The sequence below is a fragment of the Seriola aureovittata genome, chromosome 17, assembly GCF_021018895.1.
Source record: "Seriola aureovittata isolate HTS-2021-v1 ecotype China chromosome 17, ASM2101889v1, whole genome shotgun sequence".
In the NCBI taxonomy this organism is placed as follows: Eukaryota; Metazoa; Chordata; class Actinopteri; order Carangiformes; family Carangidae; genus Seriola; species Seriola aureovittata.
Window position 1 is genome coordinate 15,784,475 of NC_079380.1, and position 27,988 is coordinate 15,812,462.

The 27,988-nt window shown below is 39.4% G+C and overlaps 3 protein-coding genes across 10 annotated transcripts; 1 reads left to right on the forward strand and 2 right to left on the reverse strand.

Moving 5' to 3' along the window:
- Positions 1 to 1,623: 1,623 nt before the first annotated feature.
- On the forward strand, positions 1,624 to 7,338 carry c17h17orf75 (chromosome 17 C17orf75 homolog). Of its 2 annotated transcripts, XM_056402336.1 has the most exons (10): positions 1,625 to 1,994; positions 2,419 to 2,493; positions 2,952 to 3,077; positions 3,174 to 3,302; positions 3,486 to 3,546; positions 3,644 to 3,763; positions 4,698 to 4,762; positions 4,843 to 4,982; positions 5,086 to 5,189; positions 5,633 to 7,338. In XM_056402336.1, exons 1-10 carry the CDS (start codon positions 1,852 to 1,854, stop codon positions 5,846 to 5,848), a joined length of 1,179 nt encoding a protein of 392 aa, XP_056258311.1. In that variant the 5' UTR covers positions 1,625 to 1,851; the 3' UTR covers positions 5,849 to 7,338. The 2 variants fall into 2 exon arrangements, with proteins under 2 accessions (XP_056258312.1, XP_056258311.1); XM_056402337.1 differs by lacking the exon at positions 2,419 to 2,493 and having other exon boundaries at positions 1,624 to 1,994.
- On the reverse strand, positions 6,981 to 9,920 carry LOC130185724 (interactor protein for cytohesin exchange factors 1). 2 transcript variants are annotated; one of them, XM_056402339.1, is made up of 10 exons: positions 9,841 to 9,920; positions 9,676 to 9,753; positions 9,470 to 9,502; positions 8,870 to 8,956; positions 8,676 to 8,770; positions 8,277 to 8,494; positions 8,086 to 8,175; positions 7,910 to 7,996; positions 7,737 to 7,802; positions 6,981 to 7,578 (listed from the first exon to the last, which is right to left on the reverse strand). In XM_056402339.1, exons 1-10 carry the CDS (start codon positions 9,901 to 9,903, stop codon positions 7,541 to 7,543), a joined length of 855 nt encoding a protein of 284 aa, XP_056258314.1. In that variant the 5' UTR covers positions 9,904 to 9,920; the 3' UTR covers positions 6,981 to 7,540. The 2 variants fall into 2 exon arrangements, with proteins under 2 accessions (XP_056258314.1, XP_056258313.1); XM_056402338.1 differs by having other exon boundaries at positions 6,981 to 7,611.
- A 233-nt stretch (positions 9,921 to 10,153) lies between these two features.
- Positions 10,154 to 27,944, reverse strand: rhot1a (ras homolog family member T1a). 6 transcript variants are annotated; one of them, XM_056401795.1, is made up of 21 exons: positions 27,566 to 27,944; positions 25,448 to 25,506; positions 25,152 to 25,233; positions 24,941 to 24,984; positions 24,784 to 24,837; positions 24,580 to 24,632; positions 23,686 to 23,794; positions 22,425 to 22,526; positions 21,526 to 21,624; positions 21,179 to 21,287; positions 20,899 to 21,019; positions 20,037 to 20,121; positions 19,662 to 19,807; positions 19,394 to 19,494; positions 18,998 to 19,128; positions 18,571 to 18,654; positions 18,286 to 18,408; positions 17,983 to 18,185; positions 16,327 to 16,449; positions 12,122 to 12,265; positions 10,154 to 11,360 (listed from the first exon to the last, which is right to left on the reverse strand). In XM_056401795.1, the coding sequence occupies exons 1-21, from the start codon at positions 27,600 to 27,602 to the stop codon at positions 11,243 to 11,245; spliced, it is 2,127 nt and encodes a 708-aa protein (XP_056257770.1). In that variant the 5' UTR covers positions 27,603 to 27,944; the 3' UTR covers positions 10,154 to 11,242. The 6 variants fall into 6 exon arrangements, with proteins under 6 accessions (XP_056257770.1, XP_056257772.1, XP_056257776.1 ...); XM_056401797.1 differs by lacking the exon at positions 12,122 to 12,265; XM_056401799.1 differs by lacking the exons at positions 10,154 to 11,360; positions 16,327 to 16,449 and adding an exon at positions 14,948 to 15,035 and having other exon boundaries at positions 12,128 to 13,994.
- Between the last annotated feature and the right edge of the window lie 44 nt (positions 27,945 to 27,988).

Here is a 27,988-nt window from a genome sequence, read left to right on the forward strand (position 1 = left end):
CTATTTCATTCAAATATTCCTTAAAATGAGTGAGTAAGCTCAGTGCGAAGACAGAGTGAGATTCTTTTGAAAAAAAAAGACGATTACATTAGGTGTCAATGAGAGTGAGACAGGTATTGCTGCCGGACTCGGCACCCCCGTTTAAATTTTGTGCAGACCCTGCCTGTCAAAGTTACATTTTATGAATCCCAACAACTATGTCTACATTTTCAGAAAGAATTATTTGTCTCCTTTTTATGGTTTGGCCATGAGCTCGAGTTAAAAATAAAAATAAAGGTTATTTTTTACTGCTTCACGCACTCTAGCCAACTGACGCTGTCACTCTTTGAAGAAAAAGTGATTTGCACTCCTCCTTTGAGTGCTCATAGTTTGAAAAGTTTACAAGTTATGTAAAAACAATTCCTATGATTTTGAGAGAGCAGAAGTTTTCCTCCGTTTTATAGTTTGAATCACATTTCTACGTGCAGGTATGAGAGAGCTGGGTGACTCAAAAAAAAGGTGAAATTTTGTAGAAAAAAGGTGAAATTTTGTGGGTTTCTAAAGAAAATTCCAATGCATTCCTAATGCATTATTTATTCCCAGTTTTTTGGGAATAACTTTGGGAAAAATTGGAATTTTAACACCAAAAGTCATAGCACCCCTTTCGGGATCAAGACGCACGTTTTGATGTATATATTACTGGGGTTTTCTCAAAGCTGCGGGACGAGTTACGCGCCAAAATTCGGCGGAAGAATAATAAACCCGAAACAGAATATTAATAGATGCCTCGGAGCTGAGCACCCATGGCACTAGTAATAATAAAGATTTCAAACAAAGTGCAGATTGTGGAATGATTCTTTTATTTACAAATATTTTCAAAGACACATTAATAAATCATGAAAACACTAGTGATGGGTCATGCGCACAAGCATCGGCTCTGAGAGCTGGCTCTTTGTAGTGAATCAGAAGAGGGGCAAAAAACTCTTTTTCTCCCAGTTTTTTGCCCATTCGCTGCTTAGGTTTCACTTGCAGTGCTCAGTCCCAGCTCTGGCAGATACTCACGGAGAGGCGAAATCGTATCAGCCCATCCAAGCTGAGGCATCTGATCTTCCTGAATGCCAACCTGCCCTGAGGACTAATGCTGTTTGCTGGAGTTTGGTTCTGTTCTGTGGATTTGTTTGAAATTTTTTGTTCATTTGTCCAATAAAAAAGTTTAATTGAGGACATCATTAATGTTAGCTTGAGTTTGTTTCTGTTCTGTGGATTTGTATGAAGTTTATTGTTCATTTGTGCAATAAAAAAGTTTAATTGAAATAAACAAATGTAAGAGTGGTTCTGTCACAGAATAAATGCACAGAATTAGGCAATTATAAGGTCTCTCATAAAAACACTGAAAGCAAAAGGGTTTTCAACACATAAATCATGATTTTTTTTACAAAGTTGAGGTAAAATATAGGCTACAAAAGATCCTAAATAAAGAGCCGTTCGGGAGTCGAAAGAGCCGGCTCTTCTTTGAGGGCCGAGTCAAAAGAGCCGCCTCTCGGAAAAGAGCCGAACTTCCCATCACTAGAAAACACTTTGAGGCTGTGGAATGTGACGTTTGCCCCGGAACCGACATAAGAAATTCATGTCATAGTCGGACATATTTTAAAAGGTTCACAGAGGACATGCGCAGTAGGCACACAAACGAGATAGATACCTTTCTCACCAGTGCTGTGGTTGTTTATCCGTGTTTACCCGTTTTATATCGACCATAGATTCCAACCTCAATAATCCGTATCTACCAGCATAGCACAGGCAAATAATTAAAACAACTCCTTGTTGTCTGCCAGTGTAGCCGGCTGCTAGCTTTCTCCGTGCAGCAGTGGGACCATGTTTACCTCCCAAACCTCGTCCTTCCAGGATTCAATTGACGTGGAAGAGAAGGATGACTTTGATGGCGAAGAAATTGCTGGATACAGCCAGAAGATTCAACTGAACTGCTACTACACTATATATCTTTATCAAGGCACAAGGTAATGGTCGAAATTACTCATCCACGTTTCTGTTTTGGACAGCTGGTGTTGCCATAGGATGACAGTTCTGCTACAACTTTAAGTGATGGGACATTTTGTTTGGAGCGTTACTTTCAGCGTCGGACGTTTTTATTTTATCTTTTAATTATCGATATTTATTGTAGGACTATTTCATGTTTTTTGCCGTGGCTAATGCCTTTTTCTACAAGACATCGCACAACATTTTTTTTTTCCTGAATACAACCTGGAAAAAAAATCCCTCGTGTTTATCAGTTTGAGTTATTATGCTGTCTATGATTCTTACCCTAAAGCACTCTGTTTTAGTCACCTGTTCCTGAACCTGCTGACAGTGAGGCTCAAGCAGGTAAAACTAGATTTGTCCATTAAACTAACCAGGTGATGAGTAAACTGTTAATTGTCTTAGATCTGAGGCTTCTGGGGAAAATGTGGCATGGAACCAGAGAAGAGCAGACTCCACAACCAGTCAGGATGACTTTAGGTAACAACGGAGCCATCCATCTACCTTCTCCTTGCTTTCAGTGGTCGTTTCTCTTTGGCTTTCCTTATTGTTCATTGATGTATCCACGCGCCGCCACCGGAAATCCAATCAACATGGAATCAATTCTGTTTTCATTTGTGATTTTGTTCTGATTGGTCATCGCTTTGCTGCTGAGTTACATTGCCTTTAGATCTCTCCTAATCTCAGTCAAATAGAGTTTACAAAAAGTGAATGAAATTCTTTTGAATGTCTGGGCACAGTATTGAAGAACAATAGCAAAATTATTTCTTTGGGAAAGCCACAGTTACAGCTATGTGACTCAGTTGTGTGTTGTGTTGGATGTGGCTTATGGTCATCAGCTTTCTCCATCTCCTCTCCATTGACTTGAATGGCTTCCAAACTTCTCATCACCCTCACTGGCTGTTTGTATCCATACTGACTGTCTGCCTTGCCCACAGCCTGACACTGATTGACAGCAGCCTGCCATCAGAGGCGGAACCTGAGCTGCGGACCTACATTTCAAGGAGACTGAGCAAAGGAGCCTTGCTCGGAGGCATGGGCAACATCGCCACTGTGGAACTCAGGTTATCATTTGACATATTCCTTAACAACCTTTTGTAACAACTTTTTTGTCCAGTGAGTTGGTTAACATAAATTTGTGGATAATTTATGCTTTGCAGTATCCCAGAGGAGGCAGTCGGCTGCTACTGCTGTCTCCTGGAGCAGGAAAGATCTCCTGAACAGCCTGATGCTGATGGGAATGGATATGTCATCTGCTTTATGGGTGGCTCTGAAAAAGGACTGAACTTATATCCTTTACATAGTGATGTTAGCCTAAGTTATACGCACCATCCAAGGCCTTCCAGCATTCATTTTATACATGATCCTTGCTAGTACAGAATGTTCTTTCCTGCATTGTTATCATGCTTCCACATCATTGTATCTTTGCACAGAGAAGCAACTAATAGTTCCAATTCCTTGACTCAACATACATTTAGATTAGAGCTTGATAAATACGTCCAAGGCCTGCATAGCAGCCTGCAAACCCCAGAGGTATGAGAATATAATAACAGTGAAATGAAGTTGTAGATTTGTTATGTGTTACGACATTACTAATGCCAAATTGGTTTGTCCTCTGTGGGGGTATCAGCTGCAAAACCTGGAGACGGAGGTGCGTCCCTATCTGAGCCGGTGGTATGAGGAGTCTGTGATGCACATTTACAGAGTGGTGCAGCTGGTCCAGAGCAACATCAGCTTTCTGTTGCACGCTGTGAGTCATTTTTCACCACTAGAGTATGTCCTAAAAAGAAGAGGCTTGTTGGAGATAATGGAATTAAGATAATATATAATAATAATAATAATGTCTAGAATAATGACTGGAAAAGCATACTCACGTTCCAATCTGTGCAATATGCATTTCATAATGTGTAACTCAATAAATGAGTATTGCACAGAAGTGTGCTTTTCATATCATTTTACCTCAAGAGTTTGCTATGATAACCATGACCACAAACCCTTCCCTTACGCCAGCTCATTTGGAGAAACAATTGTGTACATTGTCGTTTTTGACTGTGAATGTATGTCAATTCCTCTGTACAGGAATATTCATTCTGTTGAGGGGTCTTGCTTAGTAATAATCTTTTGTAATTAAAAGAAGCTAAAATAATGTGAGAAGCAGAAAAATCTCCTTAAAGGAACAGTTAACCCAAAAACACAGACAATATATTATTTTCCCAGAAAGCTAGAGTGTGATTTGCCAAAGTTTAGACTTACAGTATCACTGGTATCACTCAAACTGATAAACAATTACATTTATATGCCACACCATTTTGTTTTTCCTCATCATAAAACCCAGTATTGTGCTCATTGTGAACAGTGGACAGTTTCTTCCTCCTCTAAGTGCTATGTCACCAAAACTTTACAATGAGGTCTGAAGAGTATCGTACATATGTCATATTTGGAATGCCATTGAACTGGTTTGAGCTATACCCACAGGAAATTACACCAAAACTGTATAGATGCATAAGTAGCACCGGGGGTAAGAAGAAAAGTTAGTATGTTTTTTTGGATGAACCGTATTTTCCCTTTGCATAAGAATACTGCAGTCCTATTGATATATTTTCTTATCACTTGAATCCTGCTTGTGTGCAAATATATTTTTTCTCCAGAACAATGCATTTAAGTCACTCAACATTTGCATACAGGCTCTGAGTCATACACATGTGGACGTCACCAATTCAGACGAGAGGACGAAGGCTGATGTGTCCAGGTGAGTCAGGTGCCAGTACCTGTAACTACACAACCATATCTGTTTGTCAGATGTTAGATGTTTGTTGTTCTCTGTACCAGGTTCATTAAAGCAGCCAGTTTGCAGGGTCTGTCCCAGCAGGACACCACGTCAGCTTCTCTGTGTAAGGCTATCTCAGAGGACACACAGTCTGACCTGGTTATAGACTGCTCCACCAGCCCACCCACACTCTCTAACAATGGTAAGTCATGCTCCATGACGTGCACTTGATGGAGGAAAAAATAATTTGTTTCTCTTTATTGTTCAAGTCTTAAAAGTGTAATAAAGATTTTTTCTTCCTCCAGTCAGTAATCGTTTCTGTGATGACTGGATACAGGCATTTCTAAATGCTGCAGAGCGTTGCAATCCCTTCCTGCTCAGACAGATTCTGGAGAACTTCAAACTTAAGGTAGCAAAACATACACATTCAAGAATTTTTGAAGGGCTGCGATTAATGGCTACTTTCATAATCAATTAACCTGCAGATTGACTTTCGATTAATTGTTTTGTTTATGAAATAATATAAAACAAATTGTGAAAAATGCCCATGATGTTTTCTAATCGTTTCAGCTCAACTTGTTGCATGTCATACCACTCTCTCTCTCTGCCCTTGTTTCCTGTCTCTCTCTAGACTGTCAACTATCAGTTAAAGGCAAAATGACAAAAAAAAAAATCTTTAAAAAAAAAAAGGAAAAGAATTGATTGCGAAACCCTGGATTACATTTCTCACTTCCTCTTGGCAGATACACAGTGTATCATTTATTTTTTATTCTTCTGTCTCTTTCATCCCGATCTGTTCCCTTTTTTCAACTTGTTGTTTTCTTTCTTTTAACCACAACTCCCCCTCCGCAGGCCATCCAGGACATGAACAGCCTGAAGCGCTTTGTGCGGCAGGCGGAGATGAGTCACTACGCCCTGTTTCGCTGTTGCCAGTTCCTACAGGGCTGCGGAAATGGGGATGTGTTGTTGCAGAATGCCAGGGCGGAGCACAGCGACCTGCCTGAAGCCTGCAGCATCATCACTGTCCTGGAGGAGTTCCTCAGGGAACAGTCCCAAGCTCAGGCCTGATCCCAATACACTTAACACTTAACTCCAAGTTGTGGCGTGTGCATACTTTTCCTGTTCTTGGTAAGACAGACTGCTCTACCAGCAGGTTACTATAATTCTAAAACTAGCACTACACCCCATTTTAAACTTTCCAGCTGTTCTGGCAGATTCAGATTCATTTAAATATTAGTTATAATAAAATAAAAAATAAGTTTCCTCTTCTGCCACTACTGCTGCTTCTCAACTAGAAGAGTGGTGGTCAGATCTGGAATATGTACTGTAAAATACTGACAACTTACACTCAGCTTTTCTCAGCAAATGTCTTTTTTTGGGGCTAATCATAGTTTAGTGACATCACTGCATTGATCTTAACAATTAAGGTTAGTTGTTAATTGAACTGTAAGGAAAAGAGCTCAGTGAAGGTGAATTCCAATTTCCCACAAAAAGTCAGCAGGTAGATCAGTTAAGATCTACTTGTATAGAGGCACTTTCACTGTCTTTTCCCTTTTTGTGTCGTGTGAGTGTGGGTAACAATACTATGAACCAAATATTATTACAAATGTTTTGCTAACTGACAATGATCACAACACAGAATTGATCCAAACTAAAGCTTGAGCTCATTGGAGCATATTTATCTATTGTTAATTTGATGTCCATATATTCTTTTAGAATTGTTTTGCATTTTATTTAAATGTATTAATTTTCTTGTGTGAAGAAACATATTGAGAATGCACAAATCACTTTTATGCATTGCTTGTTACATAGGCCTGGTTATTGCTTACAATTCAAACCAATACTTGCACTACTATATTATTTTTGTCTAATGAATACTGCTACTTTATGTACGTACTATGTCTATCAAGTGATATTAGATATCTGTTTAATTCTTCTCTGGGAATACAGTGTTGTAGATATGGTGTTATCTTTGGATATAATGTGTACATTAGAGCAAATTATTTTCTGTTTACAAACATCTTCACAGCCTTCACCAGCTCAAGAATTCAAGAGAAATAAATGGCCACTATGTGACCAGTCACTCACTTCACTGACTTAACATTTGTGTAGTTTAAAAGGTTCTGCAATATTAATGCCCATAGAAAAAAAATAAATAAATAAATGAATAAGAAAAGATGATATATGAAAGTGCTCACAATAATATTTACATGTCTTATTTTATTCTGGTCTCATCGTGCACCTGCAACAAAACACTTTTTTAGTATTCCATTAAACCCATTAAGGGTTAAACAGACTCAAACCATTCCCATTAAAACCAGTGCAAAGTGTGGAATATAGCAATATCAGTGTTGGTGGTGTTTGACTTTAAACTGTGAACCAGGTGACATGTATATGATTCATTTTACTCTTGTGAACCACAGTGTAGCTGACCCGCAGTGTGTATCTGTAGATTTTTCTGTAAAGCGTGTTCTCTATAGTTATAAATGACTGTGTGGTTCTCGGTCTTAGACAGCCCGAGTCATAGACAGCTGAAATAAATATCACAATTCAACCTCCCTGTTGTGGTTTTGCATGTTGTCTCACATAAAAAAGTTTAGCAAAGGTGACAAACGTTATTTATACTTATTATCTCTGTTCCATAAATACTGTTTGTTACTCTTAAGCCTAAAACACAAAGATGGAGATATCAAGCTGCAACAGTCTTCTGTACAAAGACTTTACGCTCCTGTCCACCTCTGGCAGTCCTCAAACTGGACATTAGATCCTGCAGTAGAGCTCCTCCTCGTGCTGCTCCTCTGCAACCAGAAGAAACAGCTGAAAGCTTGAGGCTTTCAGGCAGGAAAATGTTTGCAGCTGTTGCACATGAGGTTTTGTTGCTTATGTCATTCAGTGAACTTTTAAAAGAGATATGTTCTCAACGTGAACAGTGGCAATAAAATGAAGCAGGATTTACCTATGGTGTGATCAGGCATGTTCCTCAAAAGATTGCTTGGCACATCATAGATGCTCTCTGCTGGGTCTGAAATGGATTAAAAAGAAATGTCCAGCAAACAAAAGAACTTCATTGTGTTGGTATAACCAAGTATTTAAAAGCAAACTATACATATATATAATATGATCTCTCACCTTGTTGTTCAACAGACCTCCTGTAAGAGAGAGGAAAGTCATACACGCCCTCGTCCATCTCTGTTAAAACGTTGATCTCACATTTCTCTGAGGAAGCATAACATTATACATGATGGGACCAGTTTAACCACCATTATCCTGCATGTTATGTATAAGCATTTGAAGTATATTCATACTTTTTCTAACTGGTAAAACGTCATAGTCTCCTTCTCTGTTCTCTGCATTGCTCAACCCACCGGACCACTGAGGATTATTCAGACCGTCAACTGAAAACAGGAGTTTAGCACCATATAACTCAATTCAAGACTTGTTTAAGAATGAATTGGGAAAAAAAATAGACATGTGAAGGAGCAAATGTAAAGTTTACCACTTTGATGTTGGGAGTTACAGGCTGACGGCGTGTTTTGATACGTTTCCTCCTCACTGTTCAGCTCCTGAAACAGGTGCGTGGTTTCACAGTGGATTTGGACCGAAGGAGCGGGGGCCGAGAGGGGCCGGGCAGGCAGAGACTCCATCACACTGTCACTGTGTGAGCAGATGGGTGTGCTGCTGTTTAATCTGTCTCGCTGTTCACACTCTTCAAGGCTGAGGAGAAGAGATAGTGCAAGGTCAATGCCTGGCATGAAGGCGACTACATTAAGTGTTAGATCTCTGTTAGAACAAGTTTGCCAAATGCAAGTTAATGCATGTCAAGGGTTCAAGTCCAGTTGAACCAAACATGAATATTTTAGATCTGTCATGAAGGGTAAATCCTCCGCCTACTCACTGTCTGCCTCTAGACGAAACTTGAGAGGTAGAAAGATGCATGGCTTGCCAAAGGTGTCCAACCCACTCCTTTCTGAGAGCTGCTGTCTCTGCTGCCTACACACACGCATACACACATAAATACACAGCGGTTTGGAGGCAGATTTACCAGTGTACAGTAAATGAGAAAACAGCCTGAGCACAGAAGTGACTCACCAACATTTTTCTCTTTCCGTTTGTCATGATAATCTCAAACATAAAGCGCTTGCTGCCAGCTCTCTGGACCTCTCGCACTGACTGCACCTGGACCAACAAGTGGATAGATACATACTGTACTTAAGTTTTCTAAATCTTATGTGTCCTAACAAGAGACAAATAACCGGGTAGGTAAATACCACAGTGTAGAAATACTTTACTTTAAGTACATGATTACTGTCATCAAAATATACCAAATGTACCAAAAGCTCTATTTATGCAGAATTTTCAGGATATTTTGTTGGATCATACGTACTGATACATTAATGTGTAAACAATACTTTAATACAGCTGGTAAAAGTGGGGATAAATGTAATCTTTAATCTATAATACATCATAATGTTTGTTGATTATATTTTGTATTAATTATCTGAATCTGCAGATTAACTGGTGACTAAATCTGTCAAATAAATGTAATGAAGTAAAAACGACAATATCTGTCTCTGACATGTACTGAAGTAGAAGTATAGAGTTGCATGAAATAAAAATGCACAAGTAAATGTTCTTTAACTGCAAAGAAATTCTTCACGTATCAACTGTAATTAATGGTGGAGGACTTACTGTGTAAATGTAGTAATAGCCTCTCAAGTATGGCTGTAGGGAGAGAAATGTCAACATGATAATGTTTGAATCTGGAAACAAAAACAGACCATTTTTTCAGAAATGAGAGGTAATTTACTAAGCTTAAGAACTTTGAGATTGAGCCTGAATATTGTTCACTAGTATGGAATTTGACAGACTTTATACCACAACAAATGTCTACTTACAGCACTGCCATTCTCCTTGGTATAGAAGAACAAAGTCGTATTTTGAAGCCTAAACCAATACGTCACCCACCTTATTTTCTAAAGACAAAAGAATAAACGGATAGCAACTATATTTTTTTTAAATTAGTTATCATACACACATGCTATAAAAGAAATGTAACTTACCAAAGTATCTTTTCTTTTCTGCAGGAAGCCTTCAAACAATAACTTGGTTGCATCTACAGACATGTTGGTCCTCAGTAGAGATAATTCTACAATGGACAGCAGTCGTTTTATTTCTATCTACCTGTGTATGTGGTCGGACTTCCTCCTTTCACTAGCTGAGAACAGTATCGTTTACTGCCCCATCACATACCCACTTCTCTATTTTTTTCTCAAAAGTCAGTTGTTCACAAAAACAGTTGATCATGCATCCATTTCACAAATCTGCTTTTGGAATGACCGATTCTATTTCTGAACATAAACACAATGACACCAGTGGGTGTAAATGTCATTTATTACAGGTATTTAAAACCATTTTATTTTCCTTTTTTTGTGAAATTAGCTTTCAGTTCATCCAGTAACACGCATACGGCTGTGCCAGATCATAATGTTCTTTATTGTAAATGCTGGAAAAGGAAAGAATGAGAAGAAACACTTTCATAATTTTAAGGTGGGAGAGGTGCGCTGAATGCCTGTTAATAGCATAATCCCTTGCTCTACAGTGCTTCTAACTTCATAAAAATATAAGATGAGGGACAAAGCTCTATTTGAAAACCAGAAAAATAAAAACAGAAGCAGATAGTCATAAATGATACACCATGAGGACAGCTTCGATAATACTAAATACAAAAAATACACGGGAAATGTAAATCCCTCCATCTGTTTCATGCGGTGCACTCAAAACAGACAAGAAAACAAAGAAACAGGTTAATAAATTAACACACAAAATAAACAAGTGCATTACATCCATGACCGTTCTAGTGTTAGATGTAGCGCTGTTTGTCCCAACACCTCCTGTGTTAGGTGTTGCTTCTGGCTTGTGATGCTGTCTACAGGGCCGATCCTAAAATTGATGAGGAATACATACATGTTATACTGCATATACACATTTATGAACAGATTCAAGTCCCTTTGTGGTGTTTCTGTGTATGGCTGCCTCTCTCTGGTCTCCAACCATCTAACTAATAATACTGACCTGAGGAATAAAAAGAGGACTGGATCAGCTGAAAACATCCAGTGACTACCAGGGTCTGATCTGGACTAGACCAACAGATCACAGAATGTCACCAATTACAAACTCAGTGATGGACATGTGATATTTCAAATGTAATCGTCCTCCTTATCTCCCCCCAACATAAACTAAAAACTAATCCACGCTCTTCATTTTTAAATGCATATAAAATGTACTCATGATTTTGCTCATTTGTTTTTCTTGCATTGTGGGAAGAGGATGAGGTGGCGTTTGAGTCTGAGGCGATGGGCTTGGTTGGTTGGTTAGCCAGTCTTTGAGTCTTTCAGGTAGGAGAGGGAGGGGCAGAGTCAACAAAGGGACCAGGGGAGGAAGTAGCTGTAGCATGCTGTCTGATCACCGCTGTTTGAGCAGTGCTCTGTACATGGCGAAACCTAGCACGGCAAACACGGTGGCACCGACACTCGCTCTCAGCCAGAAGGTGGAGTTCTTCAGGTCTGCTTGAGCCATGTGCCTGTGAGAGGAAAACCATGACAGAAAGCAGGTGAGTGGGGAAAATGCAATGAGAAAAACAGCATAAACCATATTGGTTCCATGATGGTATCCCCCCCCCCCCCCAATTTGAAAACGACAGTGGGATGAGTTGCCAAATGACAAAGTAAAGTCATGTGCTCTCTACTGTGGAAACTTCCTGAATCAGGACCATAAATGACCAATATCAGTGCCCTATGATACCAGCTTGAAACAGGAACACATGCTTTCTTTTGACTTTTGGTTTGGTTTTGATTTGGGGAAACAGGACCAAAGCAGCTGGATGAAAAGAAGAAAAAGCATCTGCTAAAATTGGAGGTGCCACAGGCGAAAGAAAGATAAAATAAATAATTTTGCTCGATTTGTTATATTATTGTTTGTTTGTTTTGACACCTGCAGCGCACCGTAAAGATAGGTGAGCACCTGACCCACCTGATGCAACTCCACCTGACCTGGCAACAAACACAAACACTGGGGAACTATGCAGACTGTAATCAAGGCAAGCTTATAAATAAAGCAATGAAGGAGACAGCAAAAGCAAAAAAATAATTCCAAGTATTACATGTCAGCGGATGGCTTCAACAGTGACCTTAGACTGCAATTAAAACCTTCCAGCAGCTGATTACGGTGCAGCTGACAAGTCTACAGTTAAGCCTGCACAGTAGCAGACTCTGTACAAAGCATATTCGCCCATCCATCCACATGTATAATATACGTCTCTGTGGATGTGGTTACTGCCTTTACCTGTCTGAGGGAATTAGCTGCTCAGCAGAGGCCTCCATAAAGATGGACCCCTCCACGTTGGAGACAGCTGAAACCTGCTGTGTCAGGCTGAAATCCTCCTCTGGCATCAGCCAGCCCCCCCCAGCCTCCACCCAGCCCAGCAGCCTTTCTCGCACGCGCACACACACACACACACACACACACACACACACACACACACACACACACACAAACACACAAATATAGTCGGTAGAGGTGGGTGATGCCTCAATATAATATTAACCAGGGTTGCAACTAATGACTATATCCATTAGCAGTTAAACTGATAATCGATTTTGTGTGACACGATCGAGTTTTCAGAGCGTAAGTTGTCGTCTTTAATTGACTTGTTCTGTCTGACCAACAGTCCAAACCCCAGAGATACTGAGGTTGTTATTATAGTAGACTATGGCAACTAGCAAATATTCACATTTGAGAGGCAGATCTAGAAAACTGTTTGTATGTGTGTCTAAAAGAAATTAGTTGAAATGATTAATTGTTTAATCAGTTTCTGCAGATTGACTAATGGAGTACCTCTAATCCTGACACTGTCATGTGACACAAGATATCATGTGGGATTTATTTTGTCTTAATATTGTAACAAAAGCACAAACGTTGTCTGAATCTGACTGCTGAATTGAAACAATAAATGTCTGTATTTGCTTTTGTGCCACAGCTTACTCTCATTAACATTAGTAAGAAAAGATTTACATTTTCTCTGCTTTATCTCATTTCATCAGTATCACCCAGCTCTACCCAGCCTGAAAAGTAGGAACTTCAATCACCACCCAAACCCTTAAAGCTCAAGCTCAACTAGGAGTGCAACCATACCTGGTCAAATGTCACTGCACACTTCAAACAAAGAAAAGCAACGCACGCACGCACGCGCACACACACACACACACACACCACATATCCAACCTGCACACACCACATGGCAGACAGACTATAAATGTTGTGGATCTCTTTGTCGCCGGGTAAAAGCAATTTAAAGAGAAATCATTTTATTCATCTTCGAGAACAAGTTTCTTAAGAAATATAGTACGTCTCCACTCTGTTCTGTTTACCAGGTTTTTTCCAGCTTTCTCTTTTGCATATTTTGCAGACATTGCTTGGCAGCTGCCATGTATTCAATTTATTTAAGTGCAAACCAATACAAGTCAACATGGACTTGCACTTCCTGTTCAGTTAATTTCTGAACTTTTTGAACACAGTGGCTCTGGAGACTTCGTACTATTGTTCTTTATATCAGGATTGCACACTCTGCATGATGACTTGATTACAATGCCAACTGGACTCATACCATGTTGAATTAAAATAACATAATCCCAGACAACCAACCCACTTTTCAGAAAACCCTTTGGGCATTCAATGTGGTGTGTCGGCCCATTGCACTGCCAGGGGTGGCCTGTTTAATGCCATGCTATTAATAGTGTCAGATTAAAAGGGCATCAACAGAGGGGGTTAGTACACTACAGTATGTAGCTCTGCCTTCAGACCCTTTGGGGTTAAAACATTTTTTTCAGACAAAATCATCAAACATATGGCACAGCACTGCCCCATCCAACACCAAAAACAGCTATTCAAACCCTACCTTTAGGTTCAATAAACCTCCCCCATCTTATTAAAAACACCAAGCTCTCTTTACTGTAGAGATGGACTGATGAAAAACACTATTCCCAGCTGCCAGTAGATGGCAATATTTTACTGAGGACTGAAGCATGCCATTGGTTACCCAGAGAGAGGTGGAGAACAGGTGAGCCATGCAACATAAACAGCAGGCAGATTAGCAGAGGGTGAGCACATGCAAGAGGAAGAGAAAGAGGGGCAGCCAAAAACATGTGTATGAACAACACCTATAGAGGGGAAGGAAAAACACAAAGACAGGAAATACAAAATAGGAAAAACAGAATGAAATGACAGGGTGATTGGTACAGTGCAATACAAACAATTTAAACATCAAAGAAACACATTTTGATTTTAAACATCACAACATTAAATTAATGAAATCTTAACCCACAGGAGAACCAATGAAAAGGGGTTTTTAATTTGGGGTATGCACAATTAAAGTAACACCTGTGCTTTTCAAAATAAAGTGTCTCCTGTAGGTATAGACTTCAGTGTTAAGAATTGAAATGCAGACAAAGTGAGACTGAAAACATCATAGATAATCAATCAAGCACAGTTTTATAATTAATGAAGGCTGGTGTCGCAGAGAAATTAATAGACAAGAGAATTTTAATACTTAAATCAGATATGAAACATGCAGACATGCAGATTTCAATGAGGTTTTCAGTTTGAATGAAACACAAACCAAAGAGAGTGGATGTGTTTCTCTCATTTTCTATGCAAATAATATGCTTGTTAGTCAAGATTTACTGTTTGCATATCCACTGCAGGACAAGTAGGAGCAAAAGTCACTCTAAAAAATGGTCATGTGTGATTTAACATGTAATTGTCAACTTCCACACCTGGAATCCATGAACAATTTTTATCACACATTACAGCTTTTTTCAATTTTATTTATTTATTTATTTTTATATATATCTATTTTAAAAGTATTATTAAAAGTATTATAGCATTATGCAATTATATAAAATAACAAATTACTCAAATATCAAATATACCCAGATCTTACCCGGATCAATTTAATCTTTTTAATAAAATGGAAATTTTTCCAATTCAGATCTCTCTCAATTTAATTCTACATTTGTGTGTTTTATGGCTTAATATTAGGAGTTAAGTTAACACTGCACAAGCAAATAATTTCATGCATTTTCCACACGGTTTCTGACACACTGTTACCTCCCTGGCAAGTAGCCTGTGTGTTAGCTGGCACAGCATGGTCATACTTCGTTGTGTGACACTGTACAGAGAGCGGGTGGGCTGGCTGGAGCTGGAGCAGAGACCAAGATACCTAACATGACTAATGGGTTTGAGGTCGCTTCAGTTTTGATTTGGATGTGAAGCAACATGTAAATCTGAGGCCAAATAATCAACAGTCAATGAACATACTTGTTGTCTACAGTGATTGATTGACAAGTGACTGGTCTGTGGCAGTGAATGGGAAATAAAACATTAACTAATGTAGAGACAAAGGGTCAAATTATATTACAATTACTCTTACAAGATTTTTGAACAAAAAATATTTTTATTCCTATATATTTATTCCATGCATACTCACTGGATCTTATTTTGTGAGCAAAAGAGTACATATTTAATGATACATGTATATTGCAAGCAAAGATACGTATTGCTCTGAAGTGGAAAAAGCAATAAGCCAAATACTGATGTCTGGATTAAAAGTATGGCAGATTGCATGGGACTGGAAAAATTATCCAAAAATACACAAAAAAATAAAACTAAAACAATAACACACTTTGGACTGCAAACTGCATTTTTCCAATGGCACAGTTGTGGAGAGTTGTACAGACTTTCTGGTGTTATTAGATGGTTTTGATATGTTGGTGAGCTGACATGATGAAGCTTATTACTTGCAGCATTTCACTAATGGTGAGCATATGTTTGTGATTCAGGAAGTTCTCTGGGCTGCCTCTAACTTCTCTCAGGACTTAGCACTTGCTTTTAGCAGTAAAACAATTTGCTAATTACTCTTAGACCAAAAACTTAGTAGCTTTAAATTTAGGACTGACATGCCCTTTATTTTTTTAGGAGTTTCATCTAACTCTAAAAATGGTTCTCATATGTTCTACTAGTCAGTTTGAAAAAAGAAAAAAAAAAGAAAAAAGCTTTGATTAGTGACTTTACAACGAAAGAATGTTCTTTCTCAACAAGCGTCCACCTTGCTGAGGTGTAGCTGAGCACACAGCTAATCCCTGTGTCCTGACATCTGTGTGGGAACACAATGGTAAACGGAAGTTTCCAAAATTTCCCCCTAAAGAAGCATAATTCAGCACCACAAATGGGAGACTATATTTCTAACAATATTCAAGCATAAGGTATCTCTACCACCACATTAAAAAAAAAAACATTTCCCTGCAGTGGATATGTTGAGTAAATCTGACCACTGGCGAGCACTGAAGGAAAGCAGAGGATCTGTCAACATCACCAGTGTTAGAGAGCTTGGGTGAAAAAGGAGCCCCTCTGTGACCCATCCTGGAGGAGGGTGAGAGACAGAGAGGAGGAATAAGTATGTTAAAACACTAGAGCTTATTCTAAGTATGAACCTGTTGAAAACGACCCTGCGGAGTTGGGCCTTAATATTGCGCAGCAGCTCCAACTTGAGGAGGTTCTGACACAGGCAATAGGTGCACCTGTTGCAGGCACACATGCAGCGGAGGCGGGCGTGGCTGCGGAAAGACACACAAAAATGCGTGTATTCACCACCATACAAAGACAACACGAACCACAGAACACAAACATAGGAGGAGGAGGAGGCCAGAGCCGGCTGGATAAAACCCTCAACCATGTTTAGCCACTAGACAAGATGAAAGCAGGACCTACTTCTCTGAGCTGAAACCTGCACTGCAGCCATTTACCTCCACCTCCACAACTGGTACTTTATTCAAAGATTAGACAAGAAATCATCTAGACAAGCTAGCAACATCTATGATGAACTTTCAAAGGCTAAAGCTTAGAGGAAAAACGCAACGAAATAAAGGGAGAGGAAAACTACAAAGAACGAAGGGAACAGTCACCACAGCAGAGGAAAGGTCTGGGAACACAAAACCTCTCAAAATCTGTTTTTGTCTGACCACTGCAATCGCTCTGTGACCAATTCCCCACTGCATAAACTAAAACCAGTTCATGAACAAAAAGCATTAGATTTTAGATTGGTCTGTAGGTTTAGGCTAGTCTTAATTTTACGCTTCGATTAATCCAAGGTAAGACATTGAAGTCACAGAAATTAAAGATTGACAGCCTAAAAATTGAGCCACCTGATCCACAGGCTTTCTCTAGGCTAAGAGTCTAACAATCAGTGACACCTGACCCAGTGCCACCGAAAGTTTTTCGAGACCGCAGTAACCTGTTGGAGATATCCAGCAGTGAGGACATTGTCAATTTTTTTCAATTGTCCAGGAAATATCCTGAGCCTACCTGATGAGTTCCCAAGCCACATATTTTATTATTGTGTTACACTCTTCACTGAAATGCCCCAGTACAATGTCATTGTAATAACTTAAGTATGAAGTATGTTTCAATATTTAAATTCAACATTTAAAAAGCAATTCAGGGTGGAAGGTGTGTGCTGCCAGCTGATAGCTTAAACAACTCACTTCTGAATCATCCATTTGGTGTTTGAGCCAGAATTCACCCTCCAAAAGTAGATTGGTTTACTCCTTGTTGAGTACTTAAACTCAAACCCTACAGCGCAGCAGATCCAATTGTATGAGAATCTAAACAGGATTTCTGGCCTGCTAAAATGACATTTAGTGGACATGTCCCATTGAGTGCTAATTAATCTACTCAGAGATCTAATCTGATCAGAGAGCTTTGAGGGGATAAGACACTCACTGGGTCAATTAAGTCAAAGGATTGACCTCACTGAATTTCAGGCAGGGACTTGCATGATTGCACACACACATACACACAGGTACAACTTACAAGAGGACATAAAAGATCTGCAATACAGTGTGCGTTTCAATTGTTTTGGGTGTTAGGTAGAGAAGTATGGAAACTAAAGTCCTCATCTACTGAGTCCAGTGGGTAGCTGATTTCAGAAAAGATCTTAAAGGGCAACATGTGACTGCCTGTCCTGACACATACAGTACATCCAGGAGAGAGGAGTGGATAGGCACATGTAGGAAAAGACGGGCATGGTACATAAGGATGCAGGACTAAGAGGTGTAGAGGGTGAAGCCACAGAGATATTTAATACTCACGGATACATGGCCATGGTGGTGAGTCTCGTGTAGATGTCTTTGTTGGGTGTTTCGGTCATGTTGCATGTGAATGGCTGGGGTGGGTGAAGCTTGTGCTTACGGCAGAACTCATGCGGTGAAAGGCTGTAGTGCTGCCGTACTTCGTGCAAGTCCGACTTGGCAGCAATCACCACACATGGCGTCTTGCTGTCAATGAAGTATTGCTGCCAAACACAAACATTCAGTGTTTAGACTGTGTAAAGCCGACCTTCAGTGCTTCCTATAAACATTTCTTGTCCAGTGAAACATACGTCATCTACACACCTTGTACACTTTGGCGCAGTATTCAAAAGAGCGTGGACTGTTGATGTCATACACCAGGCAGACCACGTCACAGGCTAAGTCCGCCTCTGACAGGAAGTCAAAATCTGGCATCACTTCGTGAAGCTTTTAGTGTGCAGACAATACAGGGAACAGAAAGAGAGGGACAGATGGACGGATTAACATTCTGCAGAGTACTAATACACAGTTAAGTGTAACACAAAAAGATTATGTAACAGTAATCCCAAGAACAGATGATTAGATGATTCCTGAGTGAATGGATCTCACCAGCAGGTACTTCTCCTGACCATAAACATAGGTTGTGCTGATGGCATAAAGGGACTTGTGGTCTTCTCTGATCCGCCTCTGTCGCTGTGGCAGAAAATAAACAAGGCCAATTACAAACACAAATCAGGGCTATTTACATGTTCATGAGCTGGTGCCTTCAACTGTGTGTGTTTTTCCCAGCAATATTCTTGAAATCTACTTTCCAAACTACATAATGACTCATCATCTCTTAAATTTGCATATTCTGTTATTAGAGCAACTTTAAAATTTCACTTGATAATTGTAAAATGCTGACCACGTTAAAGCCATCCCCTTGAGGCTGAGTATATTATAAGGCATGTCTAGAAAGAAGACTGAAATTACCACTCTAAAAATTTCAAGTTTAAAAGGAGTTTAAAATGACTTTCATCAGTGATTTCCAACGAACCTGCAGATTCCTGCCCAGGAAAGCTTGGAGGAAGCCGCTCTTCCCACTGCCTCGCGCCCCCAAGACGTTGCAGCGGAAGACGCTGCGCTGGGTCTGTTTCTTCTGCAGATCAATGCGCTTGTTGCGTGTCACTGAAAAAACAGGGATGGCAAGAATATACAATGAACAATGGAAACATATAGAATTAATCATGCATTCGTTTTTAACAAACATTTGATAAAAAGTAAAGCTAACAGCCAGTTTAAAGAAAGAAAACATAACTGAAGAAGAAACAAGTAAGACAGGTAGTGAGCAGTGAGACTTTAATTTTGTACTGTAATGTGTCAATTAATATATATTACTTGCTTTTGTGAGACAAACAGCACCAAAGAGTTTAATATAACTAAAATCTCTCACCTGTAATGGCAGCTGCTTGGGACTCCTGTTCATAGATGATGGAGTAGCCCAGGTAACCCAAATACTCTAAACTACGCTGTACATCCAGATATGTTGTTAACCTACCACAGAAAACACACAAGTCATCATAAGTCCAGCGGCATTATTTTAGATTTACATGAGTTAGATGTTAAAGCACGAAGTCTGTCCTACAGTGAAAGTATTTAGGTTGTATAAAACTAAAATAGTTACGTGTGTACGTGTATTAATAGATATGTTCCACACTCACGTCCACTGCGAGAGGTATCCCTGGTATGTGATCCAGCCTTGATCGTTTGTGCAAACCGTGTTGTTGACATCCGGGCCCCATGGCATGTAGGGAAACACTTTGAACAAGTCCTTCACCTCATCTGGCGACAGCGCACAATCTCTGTCCTGGATCATGCAAAGTGCACACAAACCCCAGACATAATCTTAAATGGATTATCTTTGGAAAAGTGAAATGCATGAGTAAGCACAGAGAGCCAAAACATTTTCAAAGATAACATGATTTGTTTAATCACCTGGAACACAATCGCATTACCAAACAAAAAAATTAAAAAAAATTAAAACGCTCCACATGTATGTTCAACAACATGGAAACATGAGAAGTCTGACCACTCACTTTGTCATGCTTGTCAAACACACTCTGAAGGAAGAGGTAAGCGTTGTGATTAAGCTCTGTGGTGCAGTCTCCGGGGACCTTTAACCTGGAATAAACAGAAGGACACAAACATTGATTTAACAGAGAGCTTTGAAGCACTAACTGAGATTTCTGATGCTGCCTTCAATGGTGACAGAGAGAGACACAATGTGCTTGAATCACTTCAGGCCATAAAGATAAGCACACTATTTCAGTAGAGGAAAAGAACTGACATGACAATTATCAACTGTGATCAACATGAAGTCATTTTAAAAAGACACCAATACAGCTACAAATGTTTTTCCTTCCATTACATGTCAAAATGTCTTCTGTGAAAAAGTCCTATTGAGTTTTGCAAATTGCATTTTTTTTAATACAATCTATTTTATTTATTTGTGCATTTTCATTGGCCAGGAGTCTTGATGAACAAGCAGGTATGAATGGATTTTATAAAAGAGCTGCAAAAATTGTTTTATTCCTTTTCAAGCCACAAACTGGTTCTGGTTTTATCTTCTCAAATGTGAGGATTTAAATATTTCCTTTATCGTACATGACTGTAAACTGAATTCCTGAATACATCTCCACTTGTTGACTTTCTTGGTATACAAACAATATCAGAGACCTACTGTATATTATGTTGCTTAGCGGTAGCATAAAGTTTTGTTATGCTGTGCAAAAAAAAAAAAAACCCAAAAAAACAACTTGTCATTAACACTCATAACATCCAAGCAGTACGATCATCAATCAGGACACTGTGTTGATTTAACAAAAAGAAACTACCTTTTCCCTGTCTCCACTCTACCTTAAAAATTCATAAATTCCACAAAATAATCTTGGGACTTACAGGGGGAACAGATATTCCTGTGTGAGCTCCAGGTCATCGTCATAACCAAACCTCCTCAGCACAGTCCAGGTGGTCTCGTGTCGACCTCGCTGTATGAAGAGCGTGTGCAGAAACAGGAAGCCTGCAATAAAGAGCCAATGAGACAAAAGCCAGCATTCAAAAACTGATAAATACGTGACAATGATATTCACCGTCATAAAATAATGGACTGAAATGGACATGAGAGGGGATAAGTAATAAAAAGGGAGGAGGGAGTAAAGGAGAAAACAGAGTGTCTCACCTTTGAGTGTGAGTCCGTTGTCCTTGACTCCATCTGTCATGTTCCTCCTGACCACATTCTTCACATCCTCTAAGGCCTGGGGCGCCAGTGGTGTATTGAAACACGTTTTCTATATATACACACACACACGGCAAGCGATACAATGAGCTAAAAGAAGGTTCACTGATAGTTGGCATTGGAAGGCTGTTGGCTTTTTTTCAGATTTGCCTCATGTCTAAACCTGCCTTCCCAAACCAGTCTAGCCATTTTGCCCACTGATTATACTACACAGCTTAATGAACACCTTCACAAGTTTGGACATCACAAATATGGTGTTCACAGTGACACTATAAAGTGGAAAACATTACCTGGAAGAAGTTGAGCTCAGTGTCATTAAGGACGCCGTCATTGTCCAGATCAGACACTTTAAAGATTCTAGTTAAAGCCTTAATGCAAGAAGGCTTCAGCTGTAATACAGAAGAAATGCATTAATTTACATGTACTTCTATAATGCAAACACATTTAAATTTTGGCAGACCAACTTTACAGTTTCTGTTTTCTCTCTCATGATGAATTTGATAAAACACATCACAAATCACATGCCAATCTGATACCCTCTTAGTACAAATCTGTATATCTCGCTCACTGGAACACAAGTAACATGAAGCCAGTGGTTTCTGTGTGTTATGTGGAGTAGTAGACTCGTATTATTATGTTCACATGATCAATTTCCTTCCGTCTTTTGACTGACTGCAGGTCCTCATGTGCAGCAGCGTTGAGTGTCAAATTTGTTGAGCTACTGTTGGACACATAGAGAGCATGCCCATCTTTATACTGAGTTGTGTTAAGGCAACTACACTCCATATTTGTTTCCTATTTGGGCCCTACACACACAAACACACACAGACACACACACTATTATAACTTCCTAATAAACTGCCTATAATACTGCATTGGGAGTAATTCAAAACAGGCCTTCTCCACATAACATTTTGACAGGTGTTTATAATAAAAATTAATGATGGCTGAATTGCATTTAGCTGCTTGAGTATCAAGCTCTGGTTTAAAATGGAACACAGGCATTTCTATGACCTGTCCTAATATCTGCCATGAAAAAGGTCTATTGTACATGGTGGCTCACTGTCACACACTCATGACTCACTGGGACACAAGAATCTTACTGTAGCTTATGTTATTATTAACATCTATGTTTTTCCTCCCATGACCAGTTGAAATGCTGTCTCTGCATCTACTGTATAGAGCTCACCTCCTTCTCCTCTGGGCAGTACAGGGGTCCTGTCGGGTGAAGAACGGCCTTCTGGGCGTAATAAAACAGCTCAGAGATGTTCTTCAGGTTTTTGGCAGAGCACTGAGGAAACAGGACACATGTGTGTTTCAATGACCTGGAGCAAAATCATCAGGAAATGTCAAATTGATTCACAGGATTTCTACTATTTTTTTTCCCATTTGATTCTACTTCACAAATTCCCATAAAACTACAATATTTAGTTACAACTGTAAGTTGTACTGTATTTACTTGAGTATTTTAATTCTAAGTTACTTTATATTTTTATTCTACTACATTTCAGAGGCAGTAGTTAGTCGTTACTTTGCAGATGAAAAATTTAAAACCCTATTATGCTCATGTAAAACACAATGCATTTTTATACAGCAAATTAAACAAATAAAAAAAAATAACCCTACTGCAGCCAACATTACATTACAACATTATAACATTAAAATACAGTCACTGACAGAGCTCACTTTGGCTGCAGAGTGAGTACTTTTACTTTTATACTTTAAGTACATTTTCCCTACTTTTACTGCTACTTATATAAAAGATTTTAATATTCCTTTCATCACGGGTAAAGAAATAAAGAATAAACTCAAAATGAGAAGAGAAGCAGGACATACAACCACCTCTGGGCATAGTTTAACACTGACCCAGCAGTGAATCACTGGTAGGTAGGTAGGTTGACACACTGGTATCGGTTGCTGTGTTACTGTCCCAAACTGTGTTCACTGTGTATGTGCCTTCCCTCACGTCCTCCTCATGTCCTTCTTTTAACCCTGTAACTAATCCAGCCGAGGAGGGGGCGTGACTGAGCCGTCTCATGCATGCGACAGAGGGAAATTTGAATTGAATAGCAACGCAGAGAGAGGCCAGCATCTTCAATGACAGCCATGCCTTTTAACATACTCAGTCTATCAAGTCAGCAGGCCATGGCCTTGGAGCGCAGGGTTCAGTAATATAAATCTATTACTGACTCTGCCAGTGTAAGTGGAGTGAGGAGCTGGACTGCAGTCCAAGCAGCAGCTGGGGGCTGATCTGTCCTGCACACAGCCATCCTCACCCTGACAGTCACAGCTAGTATTGGATTTTCAATCAGCATTTCATGTTTCATTTGTTACTTCATCGCTCTCAAGTGCCTCATAACTCTGACATTTAACAGCCCCGCCTCAGTGGATCCGAAATATTGTTGCATGGGTGTGTGTGTGTGTGTGTATATTTTGCATTGATCTCTTACCTCTACACAGGTCTCAATATCCTGGTATTGATTCATGATTGGCAGGATGGTCTCCATGCTGCTGTGTTCCACTAGGTCTGACTTGTTCCCCACAAGGATCAGTGGTACCCTGCCATTTAGTAAAACCATTTATTACTACATTAAAGAGCTGCAACAATTATGTGATCGATAGAAAATTAATGCAACTAATTTGATGCTAGATTTATTGTTTGGCCCACTTCTTTTCATCCAAAAATCATCCTCTGCCTCTGATTGCAACTTCTTCCACTTGTCCACTTGCCAGTTTTATCTGTTTTCTATCACTGCAAACTGAATCTCTTTAGGTTTTGGACAAAACAAAACATTTGATACCGTCAACAAAGACTCTGGGAAAATGTGATGAGCATTTATCACTGTTTTCTGACATTTTATACACCAGAAAATCAACTGATTACTTAAGTACTGATGACAATAATGGTTAGTTACATCCCAACTCCATTATATTTGCATAATATTGTGGATTAGCTTCAATCACCTTGATATATGGTTTACGATCATTATCAAAGGCAGCAACAGGACAAGTGATTCTATATTTCATTCAGTATGCCATGCAGTTAACTAAGTATTAACTTTATGTACAGCCCTGTTTTAACAGGCTTAAAGCAACAACCCAGAATAATATCACCACTCTACAGTTTGCATCTGTCTTTGTGGCTGGAAAAACAACATTGCAAAAACTGTCAGCTAATGTGCCACAGACCTCCAAGAGCAACTAAAAGTCAGATCAGCAGCTGCACATTATACCATCTCAACATGATAATTAGATTGCAGACGTAGTGCCACCAGCATTGCTGACGCGACTTGCAGGGAAGACATACACACAAACACACATCTATTAAAGTGGCATGAACACACCTGCTATCTTTGTCCGTTCTGTCATTTATGAGGGGAATCCAGTGGCTTGTCACCTAGACGAGGAAAGCATAACATCAAACACTGTAGCTGGGCCAAACATTCATTACAAACACTAAGTAAGATGACAGGCATATGGAGTGTCCTGTTTCAAATTCTGGACATACTACAGTTACATATTTGATTAATTACCCCGACCATGCTCACCTTTTCAATTGACTTCTTGTTGTTGACTGAATAAACTATGCAGATAACATTTGCCTATAAAGACAAAAGAGTAGTATTAGCTTGGGATGCACATAAGACATAAAGCGAGCATTGACATTATGTGACCAAATGAGAGTAAGAATTAAGTCAAACTAACCTTGGATATTTCTTGATACAGCTGCTCGTCTGACTGTTCTGCTTCTAAAAGATATCAAAAATGCACATCAGTATAGTGTTTTACGTGTTATCCAGCCTTCATCAATTTATCATTAGTAATATGGAAAGGGAATTATCTGTAATCATCTGTCATGATATCCATGGTGTGTGTGTGTGCGTGTGTGCGTGTAGTGTACTGGGGTAGGGTTTACCTGAGTAGTCCACAATGTGTGTGGGCACCCTCTCTGGGGTGACGTCAGCTGGGATGGTGATCTCCTCAGCTCGGAGAGGAACCTGGAAGACAGAAGAAAATCAATGATCCTTTAGATGACAACTAGCAAGACTCTGTCTTGTATTTTCAACATTTTACCCTCATTACTCTGACATCTCTGAAGAGCAGTCAGCCAAATCTACAATATTAACTGTCCAACCTAAATATACATTGAGGATGTGTTTGTAAGCTTCACAGCTACCAGGATGGTTTCTACCATGGTCTGTTGATACATACCTCATCGGGAAACTCTTCACTGACCAGAGACATAATCAGTGATGTCTTCCCCACTTTGGCTGCACACAGGAAAAGGGCAAAGAAAAAACATCTTATTGTGTATTGTGTTGAGTGACAGGGAACAGATAAAAGTAGCTGAAGAGCAGCAGCCATGAGTCCCAGGTTTCAAACATACACCCAATAAATTCAAGCACAAAACAAAGCCACAATACAAGGAGGAGAAACAGAATGTGCAATTACACATACAAAAATTGGTCAAAGTGTTGACCTAATATTTCAACAGGTGCATTACAACAGCTTTCCATAGTTTCTTTTGTTGCACTGGAAAATACAGAGCCTTTACACTAAGGACACTATTGTTTGATTTCAGAAATTACAAATTCGATATGTACATGCACATTCAAGCCAGAAAATGAGCAAACAATAAGACACAAACAAACAGCTCGTACACTGCAGTGGTGCTTGAAATGTCACTGGCTGTTCGGCGCAATAAATAAGTGAAAATTGGAGTCCTGCACTGTGTGAGCTGTTCCTATTTCAGTAATTACCCTACATTTTTACTAGATACTAATGGTGTGCCACCACAACAAAATATACCCCAATCACTAAATAAGTAAATCTTATTACAAGCTCCCTCAGGGAACTGGCCCTTATTCTTACGTCTTGTAGATCAAACAATTACGTAAAGAAATAGTCAACAGATTAAATCAATATGGAAAAAAAATCATAATAATAATTGCAGCCCTTGTCTGCACTGCCACTAGTGTCAGTGTCTTAACAGGATAGCTAAGTCACCTGACAAACTGTACTCTACTGAACTTCACAACACTGAAGTTGGCACGTAGCATTTTGGCTGCACCTCTCTCAGGAATAGTCAGTACCTATCAACTCGCCTCATGTGGCGATGTAGGCCATCCTGCATAGCCACAACTGAAATATAAATAGTCCTAACAACACATGTTCTTTACAGAGAACAAATACACCAGATTAAACACAGTTAGACGTGACTGGACTGTTTGCCTTATTGGCATAATTCTGCTCTCACTCCAGCAATAAAAAAGGTCAATATTATGATCTCAAACTAATGACCAATAATTTTATACAGTCATCGCTGTGCCAGCTAGATCTGAAACGATTAATCAATCAACAGGAAACTTAATCAGCAACTATTCTGATAATCGATCAAGCATTTAAGTTAATTATTAAAACACAATCTGAAACATTCTCTTGTTCCAGTTTCTCAATTAAGAGGATTAGCTGCATTTCTTTATCTTATTTGATAGCAATCTATATATCTTTGGGGTTTTTATCACTGATCAAACAAAACAAGGAATGTGAAGGCATCACCTTGGGCTTTTAGAAAATGTGATGTGAGAAATTGCAGCTTTTCACTTTTTTCTGACATTTGAAAGACCAAATCCTTCATGAAGAAAACAATCAACAAATTAATCAATGATGACAATGATAATTTTCTGCAGGCCCAGTTCTAATTATACTTGCATTTTATACTGCAGAATAAAATTTTATTTGCTATCATATATTTTTCCATTGCACTTTTTCTTCCTGTTGATTTTTGTTATATTAGGTATTCCTCTACAGCCTAGTCAAGTCCAATATAGCAGCCCTGCAGTAAATACGACCTTCTTAATGCTTATCACATTTGGTTTTTGAAAGAGAACCACTTAGCCAGTTACACCAGGGATTTTCATATCATTATATGTAAAACCACTGTTTGTGGCTGCCTCATCCTCAGGTTATGTCTGGTTATGGGAGGCAGTAGGCTGAATGTTTGGACATGACAGCACATGGAAACACTGGTGAGATATCGTTTAGCTATTATGAACCATGTGATTTATACTTAACTGGTTACCAACACCGGGCACTTGACGTGAAAAGCACCAGATAATTATTCTCCTCAGATTTTATTTATTATTATTTACTATGAATGACTTTGCGAAGACTGTCCCGCTGAATTTCTCGGCCTCTCGGTTCAAATATTATCACAGTTAGATTCATTCACTTCGTCTGCTAGCAGTAGCATTAGCTCACTCACTTTCACTAGCATGTCAGCTAATAAAGCATTCAACCGCCTCGGGATAAAGGACAGCTGCTACTTACGTTCTCCTACAAGTAGTATCCTCACGTCCTTCCTCATGTTGGAGCTTTGTTTCCTCTACAGAAAAGGGAGAGTTTTTATTCTTTCATGTAGTCCCCCTCCAGCAGTTTACCTAACCGTCGGGCCTGCGCACTCGCGTCCTGCCGCTGTCAAACTCCCGGCGCCTTTGTAGGACAAAACGGACGGACAGTTTTCGGATGCTCCTTCGTGCTTTCTATGCGCTTTCGTCTCAACTTGTGACTTCTCGGCTCAGCAGATATGCAATTTAAAAAGTCGTCTGCGGCACATGTGTCTGTAATTTCATGTTAATCACGCTCTTTTTGGCGCTTACTTCTTAGCATTTCGCAATGGATGTTTCATGGGCATGCCCGACCTCCAGTACCCGGCAACTACGGCAAGCAGTACAGGTCAAATTTCACATGACA